This window comes from Rana temporaria, chromosome 8 (genome assembly GCF_905171775.1).
Source record: "Rana temporaria chromosome 8, aRanTem1.1, whole genome shotgun sequence".
Classification (NCBI taxonomy): Eukaryota; Metazoa; Chordata; class Amphibia; order Anura; family Ranidae; genus Rana; species Rana temporaria.
In genome coordinates this window covers 180,438,646-180,463,701 of record NC_053496.1, presented here as the reverse complement: position 1 = coordinate 180,463,701, position 25,056 = coordinate 180,438,646, and the positions used below count along the sequence as shown (strand labels likewise).

Here is a 25,056-nt window from a genome sequence, read left to right as displayed (position 1 = left end):
ATCTAATAGTTTCTTGAAACGATCGATGCTCCTCCCCCGCTGAGACCACCACCTTTGGAAGGGAATTCCACATCCTTGCCGCTCTTACAGTAAAGAACCCTCTACGTATTTTAAGGTTAACCCTCTTTTCTTCTAATTTTAATGAGTGGCCACGTGTCTTGTCAAACTCCCTTTCGCAAAAACGTTTTCTCCCTATTGTGGGGTCACCAGTACGGTATTTGTACAATTAAATCATATCCCCCTCTCAAGCGTCTCTTCTCCAGAGAGAATAAGTTCAGTGCTCACAACCTTTCCTCATAACCAATATCCTCCAGACCCTTTATTAGCTTTGTACTCTCTCTATTTCCAGTACATCCCTCCTGAAGACTGGTGCCCAGAACTGGACAGCATACTCCAGGTGCGGCCGGACCAGTGTCTTGTAGAGCGGGAGAATTATCGTTTTATCTCTGGATTTAATTCCCTTTTTAATGCCAATAATCTGTTTGCTTTGTTAGCAGCAGCTTGGCATTGCTGAGCCTATCATCTACTAGGACCCCCAGGTCCTTTTCCATCCTAGATTCCCCCAGAGGTTCTCCCCCCCAGTGTATAGATTGCATTCATATTTTTGCCACCTAAATGCATTTTTTTACATTTTTCTACATGAAACCTAATTTGCCATGTTGTTTGCCCACCCCATTAATTTGTTCAGATCTTCTTGCAAGGGTTCCAAATCCTGCGGAGAAGTAATTGCCCTGCTTAGCTTAGTATTGTCCTGCTTAGCTTAGCTTCCCCAGCCGCGCACAGGGAATGTCAACAACAGGACGTCCAAAGACGTCCACTCGGCACTTGAGAGCCGCGCTGTGGACGTCTTTCCTCCATAGCGCGGATCCCAAGTGGTTAAATCGCCTGCCTGGATAGTATATCGATGTTGTGAACAATGCAAACTCCACTCTTGTGAAACGCGTCAACTTCAATCCCCGAAACCCCTGTCTGGCTTTTGACAATAAAGATTATCATAAAGCAATTTTGCAGCTCCAGTGTGCGACCATTTATTTTCTTACCTTTGACCCTTACTTGACCCAAACACTAAAGCCCTGTACACACGGGCCAGAATCTCATCAGGGAAAACATAGTTTTTCCTGACGAGATTCTTGGCAAGAATCTCTTACCGCCTGAGTGTACAGACACTCCATTTAAAAGAACCACAGTTCTTTTGAATGGCAAGAAAGCGGTGACGTCATCGCGCATGTGCTCTTCACTTACAACGAGCATGTGCTCTTCACATTCAATGCCGTCACCGCCATCTTGCTGCACCCTACCTATGCCTAGGAAGCTACCGCACATGCGTCAAAGTAATTTAGAGCATGCATGGGTTTCCTTGGCGACAGGTAACTATACACACTCTCGGGTTTCTCGGCAGGAAAACACTGTCTGAGCTCCTGCGCCCAGAGACCAGGACTTGCCAGTCCTGGAGAAAACTGGAAATGCAGGCCCAGATTCTTGTATATCGGCGTATCTATGCGGCGGCGTAACGTATCCGATTTACGTTACGCTGCCGCAACTCACACGAGCAAGTGCTGTATTCTCAAAGCACTTGCTCCGTAAGTTGCGGCGGCGTAGCGTAAATCACCCGGCAAAATTCAAATTCGGCGGGTAGGGGGTGTGTATAATTTAAATCAAGCACGTCCCCGCGCCGAAGGAACTGCGCATGCGCCGTCCGTAAAATATCCCAGTGTGCATTGCTCCAAATGACGTCGCAAGGACGTCATTGGTTTCGACGTGGACGTAAATTACGTCCAGCCCCATTCACGGACGAGTTACGCAAACGACGCAACTTTTTCAAATTTCGACGCGGGAACGACGGCCGTACTTAACATTGGCTGCGCCACCATATAGCAGGGGTAACTTTACGCTGGGAAAAGCCTAACGTAAACGTCGTAACTTTACTGTGTCGGCCGCGCGTACGTTCGGGAACTTGCGTATCTAGCTAATTTGCATACTCAACGCGGAATTCGACAGAAGTGCCACATAGCGGTCAAAAAAAAAAAATGCAGTTACGATCCGACGGCGTAAGAGACTTACGCCTGTCGGATCTAATGGATATCTATGCGTAACTGATTCTAAGAATCAGGCACATAGATACAACGGCGCAACTCAGAGATACGACAGCGTATCTGGAGATACGCCGTCGTATCTCTTCTGAGAATCTGGGCCGCAGTGTCTTCTGTATGAAGTACGCATCCTGGAGACTCTCAACCTGCATTAGTGAGAAACCTGGGTAATACCAAATGCTCTTTATACTGTGGCAAGGCATAGAAGAGTCACAAGCCGTATCCTTTGCCTCTGTTTTGATCCATAAACACATAAACTGGTACCCCTCACTTTGTCACCTCTGGGGCAGCTCTCATGTACATGGGCACATTCCTGGCTGTCATTGCTCTTTACAATAATTTTAAAGGAGAATTGGTCAGGGGTCAGGTTTGAAGACCAGAAGCTAAAGCAATAGAGAGACTCCCACCGAACAGCATAGGTATACAGACTAGGATGACCACGTGTCCCGGATTGCCTGGGACAGTCCCGCATTTTGCAGGTCTGTCCCAGGCACATTCATTCCAGGACAATACAGCGTCCTGGAATGAAACTGACACAGACACCCCCCACCCCCCCCCCCCCCGGGCCAATTTGATTCCCTGGCCGGGAATGCCTTGAGGAGCACAATCCCGCCCTCTGCTTGTGATTGGAGAAATCATAAATCCCGCCTCTTCTGTCCAATCACTGTGCTGTGATTTGTTACAGCACAAGCTGATTTTTGGGAAGGGAGGTCTAATACAGACAGGACTTCCTGTAACATGACGTGGGCTCATATATAGATATAGTAGGTAGGACTCCAGCAGAAGTGTAGTCGGTAAACAATCCAAAGTTTGGCAGCAAGTAGTTACAGGCTGGGATCAAGTGTAAGCATAGTTGAGGAAAAAGCCAAAGGTTGGTAACAATGTGTTGGAGGTTGGAATCATGAAGAACCGTAGTCGATGAATAAGCCAAATTCTGGTAACAAGTGGTTGGAGGTTTGCATCATGAACCACAGTCAAGGAAGAAGCCAACAAGTTTTAGCGAAGATACAGACATCAGCAGGAGTGACAAGAGCAAGATATTGACTGGAGAGATCACAATAATCTGGCAAACAGTGCAAAGGCATGGCTGAAATAGGAAGTTCATTTGAGGAGAAAAGGGTTCAAGAGAAACAAGACATAAGGCTGAACTTGTTGAGTTCCTGCCAGACGAAGCGGAGGTCTCGGGTTCTGATACAGACCTTGACATTTTGGTTCATGTGATATTGTCGAAGATTCCAACTCTTCATTCAAGCCTTTGTTCTCTTGTTTAACTCCTACCAAAGCTAATTTCAGGCTTTCACATCAAGCTTCAAGATTTTGGGTTTTCCATTAAGCGCTTATTTCCATTATTAGTTCCTCCTTTATGTGCAGATAAGGCGGCCAGTAAGGACTTCCCTGGCACTTCCAACACTGTGGGAGATCTTTCCCCAATCTACCAAAACTTCCAAACTTGTAGGAGGCCTCCTCTTACTTTCATCTCACTACGCTGTCTATCTCTCAATTCACTATTAAGTCAATAACCTTCTTACTAAACATTTTATCCCCCGACACCTTCTGGCACGTGTCACATCCTATTATCGATTCAAACTGACCATCAGGTTATCGCTCACTATTGCTGTTGCCCTTGACAATCAACTCATAAATCAGCAATGACCTAAAGTGATAATTGTTTGTAAAACATCTCATATCACCCTAAAGCCCTGTACACACGATAGGTTAACCAGAGGACAACGGTCTGAAGGACTGTTGTCATAGGTTAACCGATGAAGCTGACTGTTGGTCCGTCACGCCTACACACCGTAGGTTAAATAACCGATTGTGTCAGAACGCGGTGACGTAAAACACAACGACGTGCTGAAAAAAACGAAGTTCAATGCTTCCAAGCATGCATCAACTTGATTCTGAGCATGCGTGGATTTTTAACCGATGGTCGTGCCTACTAACGATTGGTTTTGACCTATCGGTTACCAATCCATAGGTTAATTTTAAAGGAAGTTGGCTTTTTTTTTAACCTTTGGTTAAATAACCTATGGGGCCCACACATCATCGGTTTTGACCGATGAAAACGGTCCTTCAGACAGGTTGTCCTCAGGTTAACCTATCGTGTGTACGAGGCCTAAGATGATCCCATTGCAACATACAGTATAGCCTCTTACCAGATCCAAAAGGATCAAGTGCACACATGAGAACACCACCGCTGGGGTAAGCACCACCACTCCACACAGTCACCACTCAGCAGTTCCACATGGTCCCGGTCTACGGGGTTATGAAATCAGAAAGGAGGACTCGTAGCGAATTACCAATAAGAACTTTTAATTAAAAAGGGAATTGCACTTACAGAGAAAACTCTTGGTTAAAAGCACACACGATAGTGTCAGGGTGGCTGCCTGCAGCATGGACTGTGCATCCTGACGTCACCGCTGTCTCCACCCAACGTATTTCCCCTCAGAAAGTATTGGAGGTCAACGCGCAGTGCAGGGCCGGTGCAAGGATTTTTGCCAACTAAGGCGAAGGTGCATTTTTCCGCCCCCCCCCCCCCTCCCCCAGACGCACGCACACCATAGATTATATCTCTGCTCCATTAAGCTTTAATGGTTATGATGCTTAAAGTGATCATTTAACGTATTTATCTTTTACAGAGAAAGATAGCATAGATGGCGTTATTCTGCATTGCGCTGTATAATGTATTATTGCTGGGATTTGTTGTTCCTCTGTAACTGTTGGTATTCTCCATTACGCTGTATAATGATTATACTGCGCAATGCAGATTACCACTGACCAGTTATAGAGGAACTACAAATCCCAGCAATAATACATTATACAGCACAATGGAGAATACCAGCAGCTATAGAGGAACAACAAATCCCAGCAATACATTATATAAAACGCAATGCAGAATACCAGCAGCTATAGAGGAACAACAAATCCCAGCAATAATACATTATATAAAACGCAATGCAGAATACCAGCAGTTACAGAGGATTACAAATCCCAGCAATAATACATTATATAAAATGCAATGCAGAATACCAGAAGTTACAGAGGACTACAAATCCCAGGAATAATACATTATACAGGCTGCTTAATATATTACTGCAGGGATTTGGTGTTTTTTTTTTTTTGGAAACTTTAACACAGGTTCGTTTGGACGGCTGCAGCCGATTTTCCACCCTGTCCCCTGGCTGGCGCTATTCAGAAGACTAACTGACTGCGGAAAAAGAAAATGCAGAAAAAATGAAAAGAAATTCAACAAAAATCCAGAAAAACGCTAGAACATAATAAAAATGAAATAAAAGCTATATCAAAGTATATAAAAAGTGTCTGGGTGACCATAAAAAACATTTTCTGTAAAGCAGCAAGCAAAATGATGAAACCGAACGTAGGCTGCAGTATTTATCTCCAACACACGGTGGTGATGTTACTTGGCACAAACAGGAAGTGATGTAAGCTACAGACAGGAAGTGATGTAAGCTTCAGACAGGAAGTGATGTAGGCTACAGATAGGAAGTGATGTAGGAGCATAACCAGGAAGTTCCTGGTAAAAGAGTGGGAGGGAAGGAGAGAGCAGACATTGCTGGAGCTAGTCGTAGAGGAGGTAATACGATATTATTTTTATTTTTAAACTTAGTAACCCCCCCATCATGTCCGTCCTCTTCCTCCATAGTTACTGTGATGTCTGCTATGCATTATAGTAAGGGCACATTCTGCATATATAGAGCCATTTAGCCAACTGTCCATCCAGAGCCTCTGGTTTATAGACCGGATATATCCTAATTATATCTCCTGATATTTCTAAGGTGTCATTATGTCACTGTCTATTTCTCCAAGGAGGAGTGGGAGTATTTAGAAGGACACAAGTATCTCTACAAGGACGTCATGATGGAGAATCAGCCGCCCCTCACATCACCGGGTAAGAGGAGACTTTATTGTAAAGGAGAGAGCAGTACGGAGGCTCCACCTAGATCCCCCATCATCTGATAAACACATAGAAACAATGTATTCAGTCAGTGTGTGTGTTTCCTACAGATGGATCCAGTAATGGGAACCCACCAGAGAGATGTCCCCATCCTCTGTATTCCCGGGATTCCACACAGGAAGGTCACACCATCCCCCACCATCATCAGGTAGGTGGGACTGAGCATGTAGACCTAAAAATATATTTGCGGTATGGGGTAACATTCCTATATGTAATCTCTTGCTCCTTTTTTACAAATGTCTTTTTTTTATCCTTGGGGTTTAGGGTGAAAAACTAAAAGGCATTAAAGTTGAGGTTAAAGAGGAAGAAGAAGAGAGGTTGGTGAGTGGAGATCAGCCGTCTATGGAGGAGGGTTGTCCTCTGTATTCCCAGAATTCTCCATGGGAAGGTCACCAATATACAGAGAATGATCAGGTATATGGGACGGGGCAAAAAACGAAGAAATAATTCTATGAGTGGACATTCTTCTATGTCATCTCTTATTATTGGCAGCAGTGTTTCCAGATGTTATATTTTATCATCTCTGGAATTTAGAATGAAGAACGGAAAGATATCAAAGTTGAGCATAAAGAGGAAGAAGAAGAGAGGTTGGTGAGTGGAGATCAGAAGTCTATGGAGGAGGGGGAGATGATTATGAAAAGAGAACCGGAGGAATCTTCTCTACATAAGGACACAAGTAAGTCATAGACAATAAATGAAGAAAGTTCACATTCTACTTGTCTAAGCATAAGGCATGCAGTTACATGGATTGAAATATACCCCATGTCACATTCCTTTCCCCCTCGTAGTATGTTTTCTCTCTCTGACCATCTTGCCCAGTGTATACATATGACTTCTGAATACAAAATGTATGAGAACAGATATGACTTCTATTAAATATTGCTTTCCAGCAGATGGACTGTGTTTCTGGAATATAAATCCATCGGAGGGACATCTTATTATATCTCCAGATTGTAAGGCAGAAGATACCGACATTCCACAATATTCTCCCAAAGTCACCTCTGATTGGTTGGTTAGATCATCAGATCCTTCCAATCCTGAGGAACCTTCTGATAAATCCCATACTATGACATCAGATGTCCTTCCAAGTTCTCACAGTGCTGACCGATCACCAGATCCATCCAATCCCCAGACATCTTCTTCAAGCCATAAGAAGGTTCACACAGGAGAGCGTTCATTGTCATGTTCAGAGTGCGGGAAATGTTTCAAATGCAAAAAAGATCTTATTGTACACCAGAGAAGTCACACCGGTGAGCGTCCTTTCCTTTGTTCAGAGTGCGGAAAATCTTTCACTACAAACAAAATCCTTCACAGGCACCAGCAAATTCACACGGGTGAGCGTCCTTTTTCATGTCCAGATTGCAAGAAAAGTTTCGTTCGGAAATCAGTCCTGGTTTCTCATCAAAGAATTCATACGGGTGAGCGTCCTTTCTCCTGTTCAGAGTGCGGGAAATGTTTTGTTAACAAAAGAACCCTTATTGTACACCACAGAACTCACACAGGTGAGCGTAATTTTTCTTGCTCAGAGTGCGGGAAAAGACTCCTTACAAAACAAGCACTTTTTATACATCAGAGAATACACACGGGTGAACGTCCTTATTCATGTTCAGAGTGTGAGAAAAGTTTCATTGAAAGAAAACACCTTCGTAGACATCTGAGAATTCACACGGTTGAGCGTTCTTTTTCATGTTCAGAATGTGGGAAAAGTTTCACTCGGAAACAACAACTTATTGCACACCAGAATATTCACACAGGTGAGCGTCCTTTCCCTTGCTCAGAGTGCGGGAAATGTTTCCTTCAAAAAGTAAAACTTACTGAACACCTGAGAATTCACTCTGGTGAACATCCTTTCCCTTGTTCAGAGTGCGGTAAATGTTTCTCTAAAAAACACGATCTTATTAGACACCAGAGAACTCACACTGGCGAGCGTCCTTATACATGCTCAGAGTGCGGGAAATCTTTTTCTCAGAAAGGACCTCTTGTTGAACATCAGAGAATTCACACAGGTGAGCGTCCTTATTCGTGTTCAGAGTGCGGAAAATCCTTCCTTCATAGAGGATACCTTGCCAAACATCGGAGAATTCACACAGGTGAGCGCCCTTATGCCTGTCCACAGTGCGGGGAATCTTTCTCTTATAAAGCAGCCCTTGTTAAGCATCAGAGAATTAACACAGGTGAGCATCCCTATTCATGTTTAGAGTGCGGGAAATCTTTCACTCAGCAAGGAAACCTTGTGCAACACCAGAGATTTCACACAGGAGAAAGTCCTTATTCATGTTCAGAGTGCGGGAAATCTTTCAAACATAAGGGAAGCCTTCTGAAACACCACAGAAGACACACCACAGAGCGGCCTCATTGCATTCAGAGTTCGGGAAATGGATCACATAGAAAATATATCGGGGACATCAGAGAGAACCCACTTGCTGATTGATTGACAAATGTACAATAACTTTTCCAGGTGGAACTGTTGAGTCCATAGAACATCTGGAGGATAAATAGTTTTTTAGAGGGGTACATCCCGGCAGAAGTGATATTTCATTTGTAGGAGGAGTTTGATGGACCGAGTCTTCTTCTATTTTGTGACGGAACTCCTTGGCACCCCTCTTAGGTGCTTCCACCAAACCGTGCCTCCTGCCCTCCAAACCACTCCAGCAGACCGGGACCCAATACCAGCCCTTTTACCCCAAACGTCGGACACAGACAAGATTTTGCAGTAACACCAAAGGAATGACCGTTTATTGAACAGAAGTACGGGTTTTTATACACTTCAAAAGTAGGGCAGTCACCCCATGGACAATAAAACCAAATATTACCCAAAACATCACACCATGGTTTAGATAACGAGCTGGAGTTGACACAAGGTTAATTCCATCATAAGTACCTCCTAGAGATAGCTAAATTATCCAACAGACAGAAACAATAGGTGACTTAATTAACAATGGGATTTCGCACATAGACAATGCTTTGATTAATCAGGGATCCCAGACTGTCCGGCAACAGCATTCAAGAAAGCCCAGGGCTGTCCAAATCTCATTAACCAGCTTTCTTTTCCCATACATCTGCTCACTGAGTTTGAAGTTGGCAGAGACCTTAATCGGACACAGACAAGATGTTGAGGTAGAACCAAAGGATTGACTGTTTATTGAACAGAAGTACGGATTTCTATACACTTCAAAAGTAGGGCAGTCACCACATGGACAATGAAAAACAAATATTACCCAAAACATCACAAAGTGGTTTAGATAACGAGCTAACGTTGAACACCGTTACATAGTAGGTGAGGTTGAAAAAACACATAAGTCCATCAAGTCCAACCTATGTATGTGATTATAGGTCAATATTACATTGTATATCCCTGTATGTTGTGGTCGTTCAGGTGCTTATCTAATATTTTTTTTAAACCTTCGATGCTCCTCACTGAGACCACCGCCTGTAGAAGGGAATTTCACATCCTTGCCGCTCTTACAGTAAAGAACCCTCTACGTAGTTTAAGGTTAAACCTCTTTTCTTCTAATTTTAATGAGTGGCCATGTGTCTTGTTAAACTCCCTTCTGCGAAAAAGTTTTATGCCTATTGTGGGGTCACCAGTACGGTATTTGTACATTGAAATCATATCCCCTCTCTAATAAGTTCAGTGCTCGCAACCTTTCCTCATAACTAATATCCTCCAGACCCTTTATTCGCTTTTTTGCCCTTCTTTGCACTCGTGCCATTTCCAGTACATCCTTCCTGAGGACTGGTGCCCAGAACTGGACGGCATACTCCAGGTGCGGCCGGACCAGAGTCTTGTGGAGCGGAAGAATTATCATTTTATCTATGGAGTTAATTCCCTTTTTAATGCCAACATTCTGTTTGCTTTGTTAGCAGCAGCTTGGCATTGCTGAGCCTATCATCTACTACAGCCCTCATAATTTAACTCGCCTGCTCGCATTTTGCGAGTAAATTTTGAGGGCTGGCGAGGAGCATAGGGGGGCGAGTAAGGAGAGCAGAGCCGCCGTGGCGTTCAAACTGCGAGGAACATTACAGCTTTCAATTCAATAGCTGTGTTCCCCGCAGCGCGCGTCTTATACAGCCCCTCCCCCTTGTCCGGGCACTTTGATAGACATATCCACCCATCCCAGGATTGGATGGGTGATCTGTCTATCAAAGTTTCCTGGACAGGAGGGGAGGGGCTGTATATGACGCGTGCAGCGGGGAACACCGCTTTTGAATTGAAAGCTGTAATGTTCCCCGCGGTTTGAACCATTCGGCGGCGACTCCTCTCCTACCCAGCACAGGTAGGATGGGGGACTCTGGCTACAATTGTGGTGGTGGGGGGACTCTGGCTGCGATGGTGGGGAGGGACTCTGGCTGGAAAATGGGGACATGGGAAGGCTGCATTTTTGGGCACGGATAAAGTTGTTGTTAATATTTATTTGTATAACTTAAAGGGTTTGTAAAGGTAAAAGTTTTTTTACCTTAATGCATCCTATGCATTAAGGTAAAAAAACATCTGACAGCACCGCCCCCCCCCGAGCCCCCGTTTTACTTACCTCACCGTTCCAAAGTCCCGGGCGCGTGCTTGTCATCCTGCTCGGTTCCCAGCCTGGCCGTTGATTGGCTAGGCTGGGCGGATTGATAGCAGCGCAGCCATTGGCTGGCGTTGCTGTCAATCACAGCGGATGACGCGGCGCGCCGGGGGGCGGGGCCGAGTGATACAGTCTGCGGCTATGGCCGCTGCTGTATCACGGGAGCGCGCTCGCAAAAGCTTTCCACCATGCGAGGGAGCTCGCATGAACGTGGAAAGCTTTTGCGAGGAGGAGCCGAGACAGCCGCCGAGGGACCCCAGAAGACACGGATCCGGGTCACTCTGTGCAAAACGATCTGCACAGTGGAGGTAAGTATAACATGTATGTTATTTAAAAAAAAAAAAAATTGTACCTTTTAGTGTTCCTTTAATTCTACATAAAACATTTAAGTGTAATTTCATGAGATTTATGAGGGCGTGTCTAGGGGCGGGATTAGGGGGTGGGACATGGTAGGGGTTGGGCGGGGCAACTGGTGGCGAGTATGCCTTGAGGCCTGGCTAGTAGCTCAGGAAATTTTGAGCCCTGATCTACTAGGACCCCCGGGTCCTTTTCCATCCTAGATTCCCCCAGAGGTTCTCCCCCCCAGTGTATAGATTGCATTTGTATTTTTGCAACCCAAGTGCATTATTTTACATTTTTCTACCCCTTTTTCTAAAGGGGTTGTAAAGGTTCATGTTTTTACACCTTAATGCATCCAATGCATTAAGGTGAAAAAACATCTGATGTTTACCAGCCCCCCAGTTGAGCCCTCGAAAGTCCTGCGTCGAGAACACGCTCGATTTCGGCCCGGTCTTCTCGGCTCTTCATTGGATAGATTGATAGCAGTGCAGCCATTGGCACCCGCTGTGACGTGGCACCCAAACAAATAGAGCTTTCTTTTGGTGGTATTTGATCACCTCTGTGGGTTTATTGTTTGCGCTAGAACCAAAAAAAAATGTAAATTTTGAAAAAAATTCTATATATTTTTTTTTTTTGCTATAATAAATATCCCCAAAAAATATATAGATTTTCCTCTGTTTATGCCGATATTCAACATATTTTTGGTTAAAAAAATCGCAATAAGTGTATATTGATTTGTTTGCGCAAAAGTTATAGCGTCTACAAAATAGGGGATAGTTTTATGGCATTTATATTATAATTATTATTTTTTTTACTAGTAATGGCGGCGATCTGCGCTCTTTATCGTGACTGCGACATTATGGCGGACACATCGGACACCTTTGACCCTATTTTAGGACCATTGTCATTTATACAGTGGTGAGTGCACTGATTACTGTGTAAATTACACTGGCAGGGAAGGGGTTAACCACTAGGGGCACGGGGAAGGGTTTAAGTGTGTCCTAGGGAGTGATTCTAACTGTGTGGGGGCTGGGCTACATGTGACACGACACTGACACTTTTGACACTATTTTAGGACCATTGTCATTATAATAACTATTACTATTATAACTATAAATAGCCACTGATTACTGTATAAATGACACTGGCAGGGAAGGGGTTAAACACTAGGGGGCGATCAAGGGGTTATTTGTGTCCTAGGGAGTGATTCTAATTGTGGGCTACCACTGACATGACAGCGATCACTGCTCCCGATGACAGGTTTACATAGGCATCTCTCCATCTCACGATCGCAGGCCACCAGCAAACATCGGGACCTGCAGGCACGCTGCAACGGTGTGTGTGCGAGCCATTCTGCCGACGTATATGTGTGTGCGGTGGTCGGCAAGTGGTTAAATAGCCTGCCTGGAGAGTATATCGATGTTGTTAACAAAGCAAGCTACACTCTTGTGAAACGCGTCGACTGCAATCAATGTAACCTGTCTGGCTTTTGACAATAAAGATTATCATCAAGCAATTTTGCAGCTCCGGTGTGCGATTATTTCGTTTCTTACCTTTGACCCTTACACTAACTCTGGCAGATTAAACATTGATCTATGTATTTTTTTTTTTTTTTTTTACAAACACTTTTTTTTTTCTTTTTCCTTTCTGCAAGGAAAGAGAAAGATACGATGTATATTTCCTCTCCATTCACATAAAGGAAAAAACACGGGGGGCGGGCTTCACAGTGACTGGTCGGGGTAGCAGATCCGAGGCTACCACAGCGATCAGGTGAAGTGAAGAAGAAATGGCTGCATATTGATGAAAATCCAATTGGCGTTTATTGATCAGCAAATTTACATCAAAAGACACCAATACACAGTCTTGTAGACGCGTGTCACACAGTACAATCATGCTTCATCATGTAATTAAACACAATTGTACTGTGTGATACGCGTCTACAAGAACTTCTGCAAAACAGGAGGAGCAGCCAGTTCAGGAGACTTAGTGGCGGTGGTGGCCGGGGATGGAGGTTCTGTTGGAGGGGTGACTTCATACCTTTGGTCTGCCCTTCTCAGTGGTAAGGACCCTTACTCGGGGCCCACTGCAGAATGGAGCTTCCCAGGGACTGGGTCTGGACCATGAATATGTGAAGCTTCGCAGGTGTTTGGTGGAACTTCTGCAAAGCAGAAAGAGGATCATCTAGTTCAGGAGACTTTGTGGTGGTGGCCGATGACAGAAGTTCTGTTGAAGGGGTGACTTTATGCCTTTGGTCTGCCCTTCTCAGTGGTAAGGACCCTTACTTTTGGCCCACTGCAGAATGGAGCTTCCCAGGGACTGGGTCTGGACCATGACTATGTATGGCCTCGCAGGTGTTTGGTGGAACTTCTGCAAAACAGGAGGAGCATCTAGTTCAGGAGACTTGGTGGGTGGGGACGCTATAGCAATAGAGAGACTTCCACCAAACAACATAGGTATACAGACAGGACTTCCTGGGCTCCCCCGAGGTGCAGGTTCCAAGTACTAACCGGTATTCGCCAGAGCTGATGGTGGGGTTGGGTTTTGCTGTATGTTGGTACCAGGTGGTGGTCCCCAGCAGCGCCCCACCAGGTGGTGAGCATGCTGGGGTCCAGTTGCAGATATAGTAGGTAGGACTTCAGCAGAAGTGTAGTCAGTAAACAATCCAAAGTTCGGTAGCAAGTAGTTGCAGGCTGGGATTGAGTGGAAGCATAGTTGAGGAAAAAGCCAAAGGTCGGTAACAAGGTGTTGGAGGTTGGGATTATGAAGAACCATAGTCAAGGGACAAGCCAACGAAGATACAGACATCAGCAAGAGTGACAAGAGCGAGATATTGTCTGGAGAGATCGCAATAATCTGGCAAACAGAAAGTGCAAAGGCATGGCTGAAATAGGAAGTTAATTTAAGGAGCAAAGGGTTCAAGCAAAACAAGACATAAGGCAGAACTTGTTGAGTTCCTGTCAGACAAAGCAGAGGTCTTGGGTTCTGATACAGACCTTGACATTTTGGCTCATGTGATATTGTCGAAGATTCCAACTCTTCATTCAAGCCTTTGTTCTCTTGTTTAACTCCTACCAAAGCTAATTTCAGGCTTTCACATCAAGCTTCAAGATTTTGGGTTTTCCATTAAGCGCTTATTTCCATTATTAATTGATCTAGCTCCTTCTTTATGTGCAGATAAGGCGGTCAGTAAGGATTTTCCTGGCACTTCCTACACTGTGGGAGATCTTTCCCCAATCTACCGTTCCGAACTTGTAGGAGGCCTCCTCTCACTCTCATTTCACTATGCTGTCTATCTCTCAATTCACTATTGTAATGGAAGGGCCCGTGGACCCAGAAGCTCTTGGAAAGTATGAGATACTCCTGTTTCAGCTTCCCCAATGCCTCTTATGTGTAGATCACCCTGTGTCTCTAATAGGGGCACAGGGTGAATGAGAACCCCACTATGGTCGGTGCTAGTCAGATGTAATGCGGTATACATTGTATATATTGTATGTTGGCTGTAGTGTACTATAAAGCTTGTTGTGATGAGATGGGGTGTGATTGCATTCTAATGTCTATTGTGGTAATTAAGTCTGCTACTGTGATAATGTGCATTGTAAGTTAACAGACAGCCTAAAGGTCAGGTGTATGAGTCATCAGCTGTAGTTAATTAGCTCATGTAAATTAGGTCAGGACCCGGAGTCAGGATGTCTGTTAAAAGATGTGTATTGGGGCTCATTAGGTAACCATTGTGTGATGTTGTGGGTGGGGTTGGGTCATTGTTCATTTGGTTACTGCAGTATCCTAAAGTGTATATAAGAGCGGGATTTCTCAATAAAGGGTCTATGCCTGTTGAACCTCAAACAGAGCAGTGTGTCTCGTTAATGGGGGAATTCGTATGGGTCGTGTTCGCCGTATTGTGGAGTGTCGGTAGCTGCCTTGTGTTCGAGAATGGAATGTCATAAATGGCTTTAACCCCTGTCCCATTTGGGGTGCCGTTACAACTATTAAGTCAATACCCTTCTTACTAAACATTTTATCCCCCAACACCTTCTGGCACGTGTCACATCCTATTATCAACTAAAACTGACCATCAGATTAACTCTCACTATTGCTGTTGCCCTTGATGGCCTCTTACCAGATCCAAAAGGATCAAGTGCACACATAAGAACACCACCGCTAGGATAAGCACCACCACTCCACACAGCCACCTCTCAGCAGTTCCACATGGTCCCGGTCCACGGGGTAATGAAATCAGAAAGGAGGACTCGTAGCGAATTACCAATAACAACTTTTAATAAAAAAGGGAATTGCACTTACAGAGAAAACTCTTGGTTAAAAGCACACACGATAGTGTCAGCGTGGCCGCCTGCAGCATGGACTGTGCGTCCTGACGTCACCGCTGTCTCCAACCAACGTATTTCCCCTCAGAAGGGATTGGAGGTCAACGCGCAGTGTCACATCCAAAACATTTATAGGGGAGAAAGAGGAAATGGTAATGGTTAGCAGATGAACCCCTTATCGAGGAGACGGACCACTTTGAGTGAGTGAGTACCTTGTATAGCGCTACAAATGTGAACTAAATCACCTCAAGGCACTTATTTCCATCTGGTGTCGTCCTGTGTGTCTGTATTTCAACCTAACCACCTAATTTAACTGAAATTAATATTCAAATTCATCCATACTTTCAAAAGATCATCTTATTAGAAGACTAAATGACTTCGGAAAAAGAAAATGCAGAAGAAATTAAAAAAAAATCCAACAAAAATCCAGAAAAACGCTAGAACATAATAAAAATGAAATAAAAGCTATATCAAAGTATATAAAAAGTGTCTGGGTGACCATATTTTTTTTTTTCTGAAAGCAGCGAGCAAAATGGCTGCAGTATTTATCTCCAACACAAGGTGGTGATGTTACTTGGCACAAACAGGAAGTGATGTAAGCTACAGACAGGAAGTGATGTAGGCTACAGATAGGAAGTGATGTAGGAGCATAGCCAGGAAGTTCCTGGTAAAAGAGTGGGAGGGAAGGAGAGAGCAGACATTGCTGGAACTAGTCGTAAAAGAGGTAATAAGATATTATTTTATACTTACACCCAGTAACCCCCCCCCCCCCCGTCATGTCCGTCCTCTGCCTCCATAGTCACTGTGATGCCTGCTATTTATTATAGTAAGGGCACATTCTGCATATATAGAACCATTTATCCAACTGTCCATCCAGAGCCTCTGGATTATAGACCGGATAAATCCTAATTATAGCTCTTGATTTTTCTGAGGTGTCAGGATATCACTGTCTATTTCTCCATGGAGGAGTGGGAGTATTTAGAAGGACACAAGGATCTCTACAAGGACGTCATGATGGAGAATCAGCCGCCCCTCACATCACCGGGTAAGAGGAGACTTTATTGTAAAGGAGAGAGCAGTACGGAGGCTCCACCTAGATCCCCCATCATCTGATAAACACATAGAAACAATGTATTCAGTCAGTGTGTGTGTTTCCTACAGATGGGTCCAGTAATGGGAACCCACCAGAGAGATGTCCCCGTCCTCTGTATTCCCGGGATTCCACACAGGAAGGTCACTCCATCCCTCACCATCATCAGGTAGGTGGGACTGAGCATGTAGACTTAAAAATATATTTGCGGTATGAGGTAACATTCCTATATGTCATCTCTTGCTCCTTTTTTTTACAAATGTGTTCTTATATCTTTGGGGTTTAGGGTGAAAAACTAAAAGGCATTAAAGTTGAGGTTAAAGAGGAAGAAGAAGAGACGTTGGTGAGTGGAGATCAGCAGTCTATGGAGGAGGGTTGTCCTCAGAATTCTACATGGGAAGATCACCACCATACAGAGAATGATCAGGTAGATGGGACTGGGTAAAAGACTCAAAAATAATTCTATAAGAGAACATTCTTCTATGTCATCTCTTATTATTGGCAGCAGTGTTTCCAGATGTTATATTTTATCATCTCTGGAATTTAGACTGAAGAACGGAAAGACATCAAAGTTGAGGATAAAGAGGAAGAAGAAGAGAGGTTGGTGAGTGGAGATCAGCAGTCTATGGAGGAGGAGGAGATGATTATCGGAGTTAAACCGGAGGAATCTTCTCTACATAAGGACACAAGTAAGTCATAAACACTAAATGAAGAAAGTTCACATTCTACTTATCTAAGCATAAGGCATGTAGTTACATGGATTGAATATACTGAGTAAAAAAAATCCAAAGTGGCAGTTGATCCAGGGAGGACAGAAAAGCCACATAAAGCATGTCCATTATTCATTAAAGGGGTTGTAAAGGTACAATTTTTGTTTCCTAAATATCTTCCTTTACCTTAGTGCAGTCCTCCTTCACTTACCTCATCCTTCCATTTTGCTTTTAAATGTCCTTATTTCTTCAGAGAAATCCTCACTTCCTGTTCTTCTGTCTGTAACTCCACACAGTAATGCAAGGCTTTCTCCCTGGTGTAGAGTGTCATGCTCGCCCCCTCCCTTGGACTACAGGAGAGTCAGGACGCCCTCTTCGTTGCAGATAGAGAAAAGAGCTGTGTGTTAGTGGGCGTCCTGACTCTGCTGTAGTCCAGGGGAGGGGGCGAGCAGGACCCTCCACACCACAGAGAAAGCCTTGCATTACTGTGTGGAGTTACAGACAGAAGAACAGGAAGTGAGGATTTCTCTGAAGAAATAAGGACATTTAAAAGCAAAATGGAAGGATGAGGTAAGTGAAGGAGGACTGCACTAAGGTAAAGGAAGCTATTTAGGAAAACAAATTGTACCTTTACAACCCCTTTACGTTAAAAGACTTCCTTCTGTGTTCCAAACAGCAGATAATTTCCCAGATCAACATTCTACAATGATTCTTACAAATATCAGAAGCTTTTCCAGTCTCCTAGAACAAATTCCCGTGGAAGACTATGAAAGGTCCATCTCCATTCCTCAATATAATGTCATGTTCCCAACAAATGAGGAGGAGATACTGAGATTGTAGGCTTGGCTGGCTTAAATCAGGTTTGGTCTCCACCCAGAGACTGGCCACATTAATCACCTTGCAGGTGGACACACAGACATGGAGAAGGCCATATGAAAGGTACATCTCCATTCCTCAATATAATGTCATGTTCCCAACACATAAGTAGGAGATACTGTACACCATATGAAAGATCCATCTCCATTCCTCAATATAATGTCATGTTCCCAACAAATGAGGAGGAGATACTGTACACCATATGAAAGGTCCATCTCCATTCCTCAATATAACGTCATGTTCCCAACAAATGAGGAGGAGATACTGTACACCATATGAAAGGCCCATCTCCATTCCTCAATATAACGTCATGTTCCCAACAAATGAGGAGGAGATACTGTACACCATATGAAAGGCCCATCTCCATTCCTCAATATAACGTCATGTTCCCAACAAATGAGGAGGAGATACTGTACACCATATGAAAGGTCCATCTCCATTCCTCAATATAACGTCATGTTCCCAACAAATGCGTTCAGTAAGGAAAAAAATTGAGGAGACTTAGAGGATAACAACATCGTCGATGTATCTACTCCACAGCTAAATGTTTTATATAAAGGGTCCATCTCCATTCCTCAATATAACGTCATGTTCCCAACAAATGAGGAGGAGATACTGTACACCATGTAAAGGATTTATCTACAATTCCTTATCTTTATCCAATTGATGTATCAGAGACAATGTAGAACTTGAGGGCTCCATGTGACCCTGTTGTACTTATTGTGAGGCTCTCAAACATGGGCGCCGTAGTTGGAGTTTTCCTTACCTAGATGATTACTCCGGCAATCCAACTGCCATTTGTTGGTTAAATGGTTTATTTTTATTTTTTTTCACATTTTCTTTCCCCCTTGTAGTATGTTTTCTCTCTCTGACCATCTTGCCCAGTGTATACATATGACTTCTGAATACAAGATGTATGAGAACAGATATGACTTCTATTAAATATTGCTTTCCAGCAGATGGACGGTGTTTCTGGAATATAAATCCATCGGAGGGACATCTTATTATATCTCCAGATTGTAAGGCAGAAGATACTGGCATTCCACAATATTCTCCCAAAGTCACCTCTGATTGGTTGGTTAGATCATCAGATCCTTACAATCCTCAGGAACCTTCTGATAAATCCCATACTATGACATCAGATGTCCTTCCAAGTTCTCACAGTGCTGACAGATCACCAGATCCATCCAATCCCCAGACATCTTCTTCAAGCCATAAGAGGGTTCACACAGGAGAGCGTTCATTGTCATGTTCAGAGTGCGGGAAATGTTTCAAACGCAAAAAAGATCTTATTGTACACCAGAGAAGTCACACTGGTGAGCGTCCTTTCCTTTGTTCAGAGTGCGGAAAATTTTTCACTACAAACAAAGACCTTCGCAGGCACCAGAAAATTCACATGGGTGAGCGTCCCTTTTCATGTCCAGATTGCAAGAAAAGTTTCATTCGGAAATCTGTCCTGGTTTCTCATCAAAGAATTCATACGGGTGAGCGTCCTTTCTCTTGTTCAGAGTGCGGGAAATGTTTTGTTAACAAAGGAAACCTTATTGTACACCAGAGAACTCACACAGGTGAGCGTAATTTTTCTTGCTCAGATTGCGGGAAAAGACTCCTTACAGAACAAGCACTTTTTATACATCAGAGAATACACACGGGTGAACGTCCTTATTCATGTTCAGAGTGCGAGAAAAGTTTCATTGAAAGAAAACACCTTCGTAGACATCTGAGAATTCACACGGGTGAGCGTCCTTTTTCATGTTCAGAGTGTGGGAAAAGTTTCACTCGGAAACAACAACTTATTGCACACCAGAAAATTCACACAGGTGAGCGTCCTTTCCCTTGCTCAGAGTGCGGGAAATGTTTCCTTCAAAAAGTAAACCTTACTGAACACCTGAGAATTCACACCGGTGAACATCCTTTCCCTTGTTCAGAGTGCGGTAAAGGTTTCGCTAAAAAACACGGTCTTATTAGACACCAGAGAACTCACACAGGTGAGCGTCCTTATTCATGCTCAGAGTGCGGGAAATCTTTTTCTCAGAAAGGACCTCTTGTTGAACATCAGAGAATTCACACAGGTGAGCGTCCTTATTCGTGTTCAGAGTGCGGGAAATCCTTCATTCATAGAGGATACCTTGCTAAACATCAGAGAATTCACACAGGTGGGCGTCCCTATTCATGTTCAGAGTGCGGGAAATCTTTCACTATGGAAAGAAGCCTTGTGCAACACCAGATAATTCACACGGGAGAAACTCCTTATTCATGTTCAGAGTGCGGGAAATCTTTCAAACTTAAGGGAAGCCTTCTGAAACACCAGAGAAGACACCACACAGAGCGGTCTCATTGCATTCAGAGTTCGGGAAATGGATTACATAAAAAATATATCGGGGACATCAGAGAGAACCCACTTGCTGATTCCTTTGACAAATCTATGATGGCTTTTCCAGGTGGAACTGTTGAGTCCATAGAACATCTGGAGGATAATGCCCCATACACACGAAAGGCTAGTCTGATGAAAACGGTCTGATGGATTTTGACATCAGTTATCCGATGAAGCTGACTGATGGTCCTTCGCGCCTACACACCATCAGTTAAAAAAACGATCGTGTCAGAACGCGGTGACGTAAAACACGACGTGCTGAAAAAAAGTTCAATGCTTCCAAACATGCGTCGACTAGATTCTGAGCATGCATGGATTTTTAACCGATGGTCGTACCCACAGACGATCGTTTTTTACTATAGGTTTTTTATCCATCAGATAATTTTAACCACATAAGGAGCGCCTCCTGCACATATACGTCGGCAGAATGGCACGGCTGGGCACACGTATGTACAGGTACGCCCATTTTCCTGTACGAGCCACCCTGCCGACGTATATCGGTGTGCGGCGGTCGGCAAGAGGTTAAAAAGCCTGCCTGGAGAGTATATCGATGTTGTGAACAAAGCAAGCTACACCCTTGTGAAACGCGTCAACTACAATCCCTGTAACCTGTCTGGCTTTTGGCAATAAAGATTACCATCAAGGAAATTTTCATCTCCGGTGTGTGACTGTTTTGTTTCTTACCTTCGACCCTTGACCCTTACTTGACCCAAACACTAACTCTGGCAGATTAAACATTGATATACCGTATTTATCGCGGTATAACGCGCTCTGGCGTATACCGCGCACCCCCAAAGTGGCCCCCAATCCTGTGGGAAAAAAAGATTTTTAGTTTTTTTGTACTTACAGTTTTGATGTCTTGCGCGGCGTCCATCTGCGGCCTCGTCGGGTCCGGCGTCCTTCTGCGGCTTCGGGTGTCCTCTTCGGCGGGTCCGTCTTCGGCGGGTCGGGCGTCCATCTTCGGCGGGTCGGCGTCCATCTTCGGCGGGTCGGGCGTCCATCTTCGGCGGGTCCGGTGTCCATCTTCGGCGGGTCCGGTGTCCATCTTCGGCGGGTCCGGCGTCCTTCGGCGGCGTCCTCCCGCTCGTTTCCCGCCACGACTTTGAATACTGCGCCCACATATAGCGAGCGCAGTACACTCGTGAATCTTCGGGCAGGCTCGGGCGCCTCTCGCACTGACGTCCTGTACGCTCAGGACGTCAGGACGAGAGGCGCGGAGACTGGCCGAAGATTCACGAGTGTACTGCGCTCGCTATATGCGGGCGCAGTATTCAAACTCATGGCGGGAAAGCGGGTATCGGCGTATATCGCGCACCCACGATTTTGCCCTGATTTTCAGGGCAAAATAGTGCGCGGTATACGCCGATAAATACGGTAGGTATTTTTGATATGTATATGTAAGGCCACCAAGGTGTTTGGTGGAACTTCTGTAAAGCAGAAAGAGGATCATCTAGTTCAGGAGACTTAGTGGCGGTGGTGGCCGGGGACGAAGGTTCTGTTGGAGGGGCGACTTTATGCCTTTTGTATGCCCTTCTCAGTGGTAAGGACCCTTACTCAGGGCCCACTGCAGAATGGAGCTTCTCAGGGACTGGGTCTGGACCACGAATATGTGAGGCCTTGCAGGTGTTTGATGAAACTTCTGCCAAACAGGAGGAGCAGCCAGTTCAGGCGACTTATTGGCGGTGCTGGCCGGTGATTTATAGTACTAAATTGCATAATTGGATCTTAGGGTGAGAAATATAAGTATAATAGATCTAAAATTCAAAATAATCACAAATCTATCTCTCAGCTTTTGCTACACCTTGTTGTAATACATCATTAGTCTGGTTAAAAAAAAAGACACAAGTCCGTCTAGTTTAACCAATAAAAGCGGAAAAAACTAGAAAAAAAATCATACAATCCCGTATACACAATCCTATACCCACAGTTGATCCAGAGGAAGGCAAAAACTCCAGCAGAGCATGATCCAATTTGCTGCAGCAGGGGAAAAAATTCCTTCCTGATCCCCCGAGAGCCAATCAGATATTCCCTGGATCAACTTTACCTATAAATGTCAGTACCCAGTTATATTATGTACATTTAGGAAAGAATCCAGGCCTTTTTTTAAAACAATCTACTGAGCTGGCCAGACCACCTCTGGAGGGAGTCTATTCCACATTTTCACAGCTCTTACTGCGAAGAAATCTTTCCGTATTTGGAGATGAAAATGGAAAATGTATTATCGAATACTTACCGTAATTTTCCTTTCCTGATGGACTCCATGGCAGCCTACGTGTGGGTTAACCCCCGCCTCCTCTCCAATGCTATAGGACCCCATACCCATAAAAGTCAACTTACCCTTTAGTACTGTGTTCCGTAACTAGCCGACTCTTGGACACTTTATTTTCTTTTAGGGTGGGAACTCCGTCTGCCATGGAGTCCATCAGGAACGGAAAATTACGGTAAGTATTCGATAATAAATTTTCCATTTTCCTGACAGACTCCATGGCAGCTTACGTGTGGGAAATAACTAGACAGTTCACACGGGTGGGAATGCTGAAATAGAAACAGATTTAATTTGACCCGTCAACCGACAGGATTTACAAACCAAAAATCACAGAAGATAGCGAAGCAGGCTTAAATATAGAAATGGAGGCCCATGAGGCCGCTTCGCAGGTAACAACTGGAGCCACATGCCGGGGCAGCTGCTCCAAAACCACTATGCCTCAGGTGGAGTGTGCCGTTACCATCTACAGGGGAGCTAAGTCCTTAGCACTACATGTCTGTTGGATGGACTGGACAATCCAGGCCTCAATCGTTCTGGTCGAGGTTCGATTCCCTTAGAAATCTGCCAGAGTGTAGGACGAACAGGTAGCCAAAGCGTGTAAAAAAGGAAAAAGGCTTACAGTTATACTTTCCAGAATTGGAAGCAAATGCAAACACATGTAAACTCAAGTTTTCAAAGGCAAAAACCGGCGTTTAAAACGCCAGTTTTTGCCGCAAATTTTGCCGCGTTTAGCAGCGTTTTACCGCGTTTGCGGCTATCAGCGTTCATAACAAAGACATTGTAGACCCTCCCAAAGCTTTGAAACGCAAAAACGTTTGCGTCTGAACCCAAAATTTTGCGTCTGAAAAAACGAACCTAAATCCAACTGCTTTAAAACGCCAAAAAACGTGAATGTGTGCATGGACACATAGGATAACATTAAATGTGTTCAGGGGCAGTTGAAAAAAATGCCCAAATGCCTCTGAACTCGAGTTTACCAGCGTCTCGTGTGCATGGGGCCTAAGGTAGCTCTTTTTTTTTTTTTTTTTTAAGATTAGAGCCGAGCATAAAAAATAAGGATCACCTGACCCTGAGAAAAAATGACTGAAAGCAGCAAACGGAACACAGTACTGAAGGGTGAGTTGACTTTTATGGGTATGGGGTCCGATAGCATTGGAGAGGAGGCGGGGTTAACCCACACGTAGGCTGCCATGGAGTCTGTCAGGAAATCTCTTTTCCTCTAGACGTAAAGAGTGCCCCCTTGTCCTCAGTGATGACCTTAAATTGAATAACTCAACACCAATTTCACTATATGGACCACTTATGTATTTGTCCATGGAGATCAGATCCCCCCTTAATCTCCTCTTCTCAAGAGAGAATACATTGATTCACTCAAATCTTTCCTCATAGCTGAGCTCATCCATGCCTCTTATCAAATCCTGTATGGTGAGTAATAAATGTGCCCATGTAGATGAGAGCTGCCCCAGAGGTGACAAAGTGAGGGGTACCAGTTTAATATGTAGGACATTCTGTACATGGACTACGGGAGAGTCAGGACGCTCTCTTCGTTGCAGATAGAGAAAGGAGCTGTGTGTTAGTGGGCGTCCTGACTCTCCTGTAGTCCAAGGGAGGGGGCGAGCACGACACTCCACACCAGGGAGAAAGCCTTGCATTACTGTGTGGAGTTACAGACAGAAGAACAGGAAGTGAGGATTTCTCAGAAGAAATAAGGACATTTAAAAGCAAAATGGAAGGATGAGGTAAGTGAAGGAGGACTGCAGTAGGGTAAAGGAAGCTATTTAGGGAAAAAAATTACCTTTACAACCCCTTTAATACAATGTCTGATCTCGGCTTCTCTTGTTTCACCATTTCCCTTTCACACTTCATTTTGGCAGTTTCACCATTAACATTCTCATATAACTGCAGCAACATCGCAGACTCTTGTCTTTCCATTCAGATGTCTTTGTGTAATGGTCAGGGGTCAGGCTTGGAGACCAGAAGCTATAGCAATAGAGAGACTCCCAACAAACAGCATAGGTATACAGACAGGACTTCCTGGAAGATGACGTGGGCTCCCCCGAGGTGCAGGGAAACGGAAAGAGCAAATGGAGGCCCCAATAACGCTTGAAGAGGTACAATTGGCAGTCACTGAGATGGCTAATCAGAAGTCCCCTGGACCAGATGGGCTCCCTGTAGAAACGTATAAATACTATGGGAAAGTGTTACTCCCAGAACTCCTTAAAGCAGTGGTTCTCAACCTGGGGGTCGGGACACCTTCGGGGGTCGAATGATGATTTGCCAGGGGTCACCGAATCCTGGGCTGTTCCTGAAGCCTGCGGCCTTTCAAGACCGCCCAGCTGGGCTGTTCATGAAGCACACGGCCGCCCACTCAGTCTCTTCGTAGCCACCGATTCAGTTCACGGTATGGCTGGGGGGCAGGTTAGGGGCGCAAATTACTAGTCTTGC

The 25,056-nt window shown here is 44.5% G+C and overlaps 2 protein-coding genes across 2 annotated transcripts in view; both read left to right on the top strand.

The window, feature by feature from the left end:
- LOC120910566 (zinc finger protein 268-like) overlaps positions 1–25,056 on the top strand; it is a 129,011-nt gene that overhangs the window by 92,557 nt on the left and 11,398 nt on the right. The window contains exons 6-7 of the mRNA XM_040322324.1: positions 6,601–6,742; positions 18,928–20,480. Of these exons, the coding sequence (XP_040178258.1) occupies positions 6,601–6,742; positions 18,928–20,480 (1,695 nt within the window). The remainder of the gene's footprint in view (positions 1–6,600; positions 6,743–18,927; positions 20,481–25,056) is intronic.
- LOC120910075 (gastrula zinc finger protein XlCGF26.1-like) lies at positions 6,850–9,404 on the top strand. The gene has a single exon (XM_040321931.1). The coding sequence runs from the start codon at positions 6,917–6,919 to the stop codon at positions 8,495–8,497; it is 1,581 nt and encodes a 526-aa protein (XP_040177865.1). The 5' UTR covers positions 6,850–6,916; the 3' UTR covers positions 8,498–9,404.

Excerpts from the sequence above, each read along its gene's own strand:
- LOC120910075 (XM_040321931.1), top strand. The coding sequence starts at position 6,917 with ATGAGAACAGATATGACTTCTATTAAATATTGCTTTCCAGCAGATGGA.